This window comes from Daldinia caldariorum, assembly GCF_022478825.1.
Source record: "Daldinia caldariorum strain CBS 122874 unplaced genomic scaffold F4812scaffold_9, whole genome shotgun sequence".
Classification (NCBI taxonomy): domain Eukaryota; kingdom Fungi; phylum Ascomycota; class Sordariomycetes; order Xylariales; family Hypoxylaceae; genus Daldinia; species Daldinia caldariorum.
The window spans coordinates 1,146,733-1,152,573 of NW_025953045.1; the positions used below are offsets into that span (position 1 = coordinate 1,146,733).

At 48.2% G+C, this 5,841-nt stretch overlaps 1 protein-coding gene across 1 annotated transcript; it reads right to left on the minus strand.

Annotated features, from left to right (window-relative positions):
• Window positions 1-1,604: 1,604 nt before the first annotated feature.
• On the minus strand, window positions 1,605-5,303 carry F4812DRAFT_471638 (uncharacterized protein; the record flags this gene model as incomplete). Its single annotated transcript, XM_047939115.1, has 3 exons — window positions 1,605-2,663; window positions 2,840-3,224; window positions 4,209-5,303. 3 exons carry the CDS (start codon window positions 5,301-5,303, stop codon window positions 1,798-1,800), a joined length of 2,346 nt encoding a protein of 781 aa, XP_047789983.1. The 3' UTR covers window positions 1,605-1,797.
• Between the last annotated feature and the right edge of the window lie 538 nt (window positions 5,304-5,841).

A 5,841-nucleotide genomic window follows, 5' to 3' on the forward strand; every position in this document is an offset into this window, starting at 1 on the left:
GGGCCAGGAGTGCCGGCAGGTCATTTTTTTCAACAAAAACGGCGTTGGCATTTTGATCTATGACATGATTCCCCTCATGGCGTTTTGAGATTTGAAAGACTGAGGAAATAAGTCGGACCAAGGTTCATGCAGCTAGAGAAAAAAAGAGCTGAGCAATGATTCATATCCGTCAACCGGATCTGGATAGAAAATAGAAGCAGCCAGTGCGCATTTTCTGTCTAAACGTCGTCCAGCATCGTCCGCGATTTGTGATATGCCCAGGGTATAGAAAAATCCCCTTATATTTCAAATGGTACGCGTATTTCTCAACACAGCTTTCCCAATAGCCGAGGAAGGTCGGGGTAAGCTTCGTGAGTATGGCTTTTGTTGCTACCATTTTTTTCGATCCGTTAAGCTCTCCCCTGTACATTCAACATGAAATTTCGATCAACACAGTCGCTGTTTTGGTCTTCCCTTGCCTACCTCCTACCCTTACTAGGAGGTAGTTAAGTCATTGAATTAATTATTCGTAGATCCTAACAGGGTTTTCACAGCAACATCCAACTACTAACTATAGGTGGGTATCTATCCGAAATCCATTTACTATTATAATTTCTATATTTGCCAACAAAGGTCCTCGCCTCGTTCATGGAGATGCATGCCACCGATGCCACCGATGTCACTGATGTCTCTCTACTAGACCTAAAACAAACCTCAAACGATGAATATAAACAAGCAAACAAATAAATAAATAAACTTACGCTAAACCTGGAAAAACTTATACAGAGCCGTCAAATGGTATACCCTCGGGTTTATTCTTTCTTGACTGGCAAGCATCAGGTAACTTTTGATTTATTGAATGGATAGAAACAGAATAATAATAACACAAAAAGGGAACGTTGATCATTCAATATCTCAGGTCCCCTTTTTGTGCGTCGCGTCAACATCGACACACACACACACACACACTCTCTCTCTCTCTCTCACTGTCTCTCTCTCGCCATACTCCGTTGATAAGTTAGATGCGTTCCATCGATTCCTTAGAGATATATATACTTACACCGACACGCCGCGCCAATTTTGTATAAGAATCCGTCTCTTTTTATCTACCGTGTAAATAAAAGAAAATTCTATGATGCCGCCATTAGTTTTGTTTGTGAAGCTTTTCTATAGCTGCGCGTCCAATCGAAACTTGATCCACGAAAGAGATACGAAGTGCAACACACACAAGGACGCATCTCCCCCCCTCGTACATCTACAAAGACATTCCTTCCAAATCTCGTGCCTAATAACCATCGATCCGTCGTCCCTATTATCAACAAATACCGGTCGTGGATGTCAAAACTCTGCCTTCTCCTATTTTCAACGAAGAGAAAGTGAAAACAGAAATACCCTGTATCCTACCATCACCTTTTTCTTTCCTCCAATACTCTTTTCAACACTTACTCGTACATCGTACTCGGTGACTAGGAGAAGACATAAACGTAGTCTCATTTTCGGGGTGCTTCGTAGAATGCCGCAACGCCGACTAGAAAAAAATAAAAATAAAAAAACCAACCTTCCTTATTCTAGTCCTACTCGCCATGATCCCTTAACTAGACATTCTTTCCACCACCACCCGTAGCAAATCTCAAAGGTGTTACAGGTGGTGATAAAAAATGGTGGATAGTTAAGGAGCGATTAGAGACAGAACGAAGAGGAAACACTACCATCTAAACACTCCGCGCTTTCGAATGCTACATCAAAAAGGCCAACTGGATCCCCCCATTGTGCATATTAATACATCGTCATAGTGGTATGGAGAACTATGTAGTTTAGCTATCTCCGCGTGATATTGCTACCAGGGGCGATAAAAGCCCGGACCGCAAGCTCGGAGAAGCGGCGAACTACATTAGTAGTACCCCCGGTAACCTGAGACTCGTCTTGAATGAACTTGCGAGCCACGGCAAGCTTGTTTTTCGGATCGGTCTCGTCAAGGTGCGGAGGCAAAGTGCTCTCGAAATCCGGGGGGAAGTTTGGTGCGAGCGCACGGATGACGGCAAGAGAGTAGAGGACATCTCGGTTTTCGCGTCCATCCAATAACTCGCGCAATTGACCGAGATAATAGTCACGCTGGCGCGTCATATCTACACCCGGCTGGTCTCTAATGCGGAGGAATTCAGCAAGTAGGTACCAGAACTTGAATTCCCTAATTCGGTGAAGCCGTATATCAGCGGCTGGAGGTGGTGGGTGAAGAAAATTTTGGTCGAGGTTATCTCCTGATAGAAGGGCCTCAAAAACTGCCACTCGATTTCGTGCTTCAGACCCGTCGTCAGGAGGTGGCAAATGCTCTCCAACATTAATCTTATACTCGGACGTATATACCAGCGTGGTTAAATCCCAAACCACTCGGAATTCGAGATTTGCCGAATATTGCATGCCGGCAACGTCGTTGGCATCCGTCTTAGCCATTGACTGTAAAAATCCCGCCAACATCTCGTTGACAGCTGTGCTAGACATCAAAGTGCCAACACCTTGAGGCTTAGTGTACCATTCCGTCTCAAAGAACTTTTCCAGGCCAGGGGCGTAGACCTGCTCGTACAGATCTCTTACTTCGGCCAGCTTCTCGCCATTAAGGGGCGACTCGAGGACCGGGGGCACGGTGCCTGTCATGCCCACGAGCTCGTGAACTTTCATCTTCCTTGCTGGAAACCAGAGTAAGCCAAAGTCTGTTGTCGAAAGGGGGAGACCACAGAATGCGAAGCAGAGCGATACAAGGGAACAAACGGAGGGCCACCTCTGAGATAGGACGTGCCGAATGGACTACGGGAAGGAATTGGGGTAATGGGCATGGTAACTTGGAAATGAGAAGGCGACGTACTCGTGGTTGTCAATACGGTATTGGTATCTAAAGTAGGATCGATAGCGGCTGGGTATTCGAGAGCGGGCTCGCCCTTGACCGACAACGCAGCTGTTCCCGCGGCTGTCAGGTTTCCGGTGAATGGTGCGGTAGTAGGAGTGGTATTAGATATTACCGGGGGAAGGGCAGCAGTATATGAGGTCTGGGATTGGGCGCTGCCAGACACAGACGCAGAAGAGGCGGGAGGTCGGCTTGATGATACGGAAGAGGAAGCGGACGAGTTATTCGGAGCTGGTCGGATATTGGTATGGTGTTGTTGCTGCTGATTCTTAAAGATGGGATCATAACCCAGGCATTCGCGTTTGGATTTCTGACAGTTTTTGCAGATAGGATGCTGCTCGTCGCACTGTAGGATGTGGATTTAGTATTTAGCTATAATAGTGAAATGCTCTTTGAATGCGCTCGACGAATAGTAAATAGAAATACCAAGAAAATGAACAAACAGGCAATTGAGTAGTTCGGGCGTTCATATAAAGGGCATAGAAAGATGTTTGAAAGAGGATATAAGTGAGGAAGTATAAGCGACAAAGTATAAGTGATGAAAGTATAAGTGATGAAAGTATAAGTGGTGATAGGCTAAAGGTGGGGGGAAATAAATCAAAATAAATAAGCAGTTAAGCTTTAGCTTCCTGAGCTACCCTAGAGCTATCTCAGGTAGGAGGGAACGTTAAGGATGGGGAAGGGGGAGGGGCGTTGAAAGAAACGTTCTTGCTTTTTTGGAGCTCTGGCTTTTTGGGGGTTTTTTTTTTAATAAGCTCCCGGTGATTGACAGACGTCAATTTTTTCAGGGAACCCCCTCCTGGAGGCTTTGTTCGCCTATGACCTGCTTTGCTTAGGTTGCTCAAGACTGGCGCGACGCTTTTACTTTGGTTTGCTTTGCTTGCTTGCACTTGCTCGCTTTTGCTTCGCTCGCTTGTCCGTAGCTCCTTTTCTTCTTAAGCGAAACCCCGATTCAAGCGTGCGAAAGCCAATCCATTGATAATTGACCAAAAAAGAAAATAAAAAAGAAAAAAAATCCCCAAGCATCTTTAAGCTCACTAATTCATCTTCAACCTTCCCCTCCTTTTTTTTTTTTGTATCGCTCATCCACAATCAATTTGGTGGTTTATAAAGTAGCTCCCCCGTGCGCATTCAAGGAAAATCCAAAAGAAAATAAACAAGTCAATAGAGAAGAAATGAACGCACATACCTTTATACGCCTTTTTCGGCACGTCAGACAACCCGTTTTTGTTCGACGTTTTATTTCCTACGATGGCAAACAAACATCACCAGGTCAGTTGCCGATTAAACGATAATGATAATCCTAGGGGGGCAGCGTTATTCCAATTACCTTCTTGTGTCGACCGGCTAGCACGTTACCTGGTCCGCTTGGAGGTAAAGCATATTGCGGTCTTAGGGCGTCGGGGGGTAGGGCATACGGGTTGTTCGCAGCCATAGGTACCGGTTGCTGTGCGAAGTAGGACATGTGCTGCTGGCCCGGCATCGAGGGGACTGGGGGAACCGAGGGGACAGGATTTACAGGCATAGCCATCGCCAGATGCTGCTGTTGCTGAGCTTGCTGTTGAGCCGGATCGAATGTGCGCATACTTGGTAATGCCATAGCGTTGCTAGGAACGCTCGCGCTAGTCCGGTACGGATCCGGCCCTTGACCTGCTGGGTTCGCATATCCGTAGTGTGTAGTCGCCATTGCGGGCGTCGCATATGTCGTAGGATTTGGGTAACTGGCGGGCTGTCGAGGCGGCCCTTGGTGATGATGAGGTGGGTTATTCGACATGACTCTCGGTGATCGCGCAACAGCCTCTTGCTGTTGTTGTTCGTGTTGGGGCTGGGGCTGCTGCTCTGGCTTGTCGGGTAGAGCGCCGTTGGTGGCGACCGTCGCCGAAGATAGAGCAACCTGGTTAGCAGCGGGAGTAGTCGCAACGGGGCCAGGTGCGGGCGAGGCTGTTGCTGTCGTGGATATCGAAGTTGGTGTCGAGGTTTGTCCAACGCCGTCGGTGGTGGAGTGGTCCGAGAGAATCTGGTGTCCCTGCTCCCGTTCTTGATCCTTCTCCCGTTCCTTTTCTCGTACCCACTCCTGCTCCTGCGCGTGGGCGGCTGCTACTGTCGCCGTTGCATTATTTGCGGAATCTAAGTTTGGAGTTGGTGCGCGTGCGCTTGGGTGCGAGTGATCGAAATCATGAGCATCTGGCTCTGCCTGTGCTTGTACCTGTACTGCCTGTGCCTCTACCCGTACCTGTGCCTGTACCTGTACCTGTACCTGCCCCTGCGCCCCTGGGATATTTTCCTGCTCTTGCGTAGTTTGTGGTGATGGTGACTTGGCCCGCGATTGAAGTGGGAGGGCATGGGCTTGTTCTTCAGCAGCGGCAAGAACGGGTTCAGGCTGAGGTTGATGAGCCTGTGGCTGCTCCTGTTGTGCCTCTGCCATTTGGTTTGATTTTAATTTGCAATTTTTTATGGGGGCGCGATCTGAGCAGGGGCAAGCCGATTCCAAGGTGCGTGCTGCGTAAGGGGGGGCCAAGTCACGAAACCCGACCTAGGGCTGGCAGGGGACGGGGGGGTTCGTGCTTCGTAGACGTGAACGGAGACTGTGACGGGACGTATCTGGTCTGGTTCCAGCGCCTCGAACGGTAGGCGTAGCCCAGCCAGTCGAGCTTAGCTACCTGTTGTGTACTGCCTTGTCCGCCTGCCAGTTTCTGTATATCTGTACGTTAGGGTACGTATCGTATATGGTGGGTGCTAGGTTAGGTACGGGTGGGTGATGGATTGGGATGTACCTACGTAGGTACGTGCGTATTGTACTTTATGTATATAGGGACGGGAATGTATGGATGGGAAGTATGGATGTAGTGTATGTAGTGTATGTAGGTATGTAGTGGTAGTGATGTATGTAGTGTATGGATGTAAGCGCAAGCGTACCTAATGTATGTAGGTAGGTGACTATGCGTAGCCGAGACGAGAGGAAC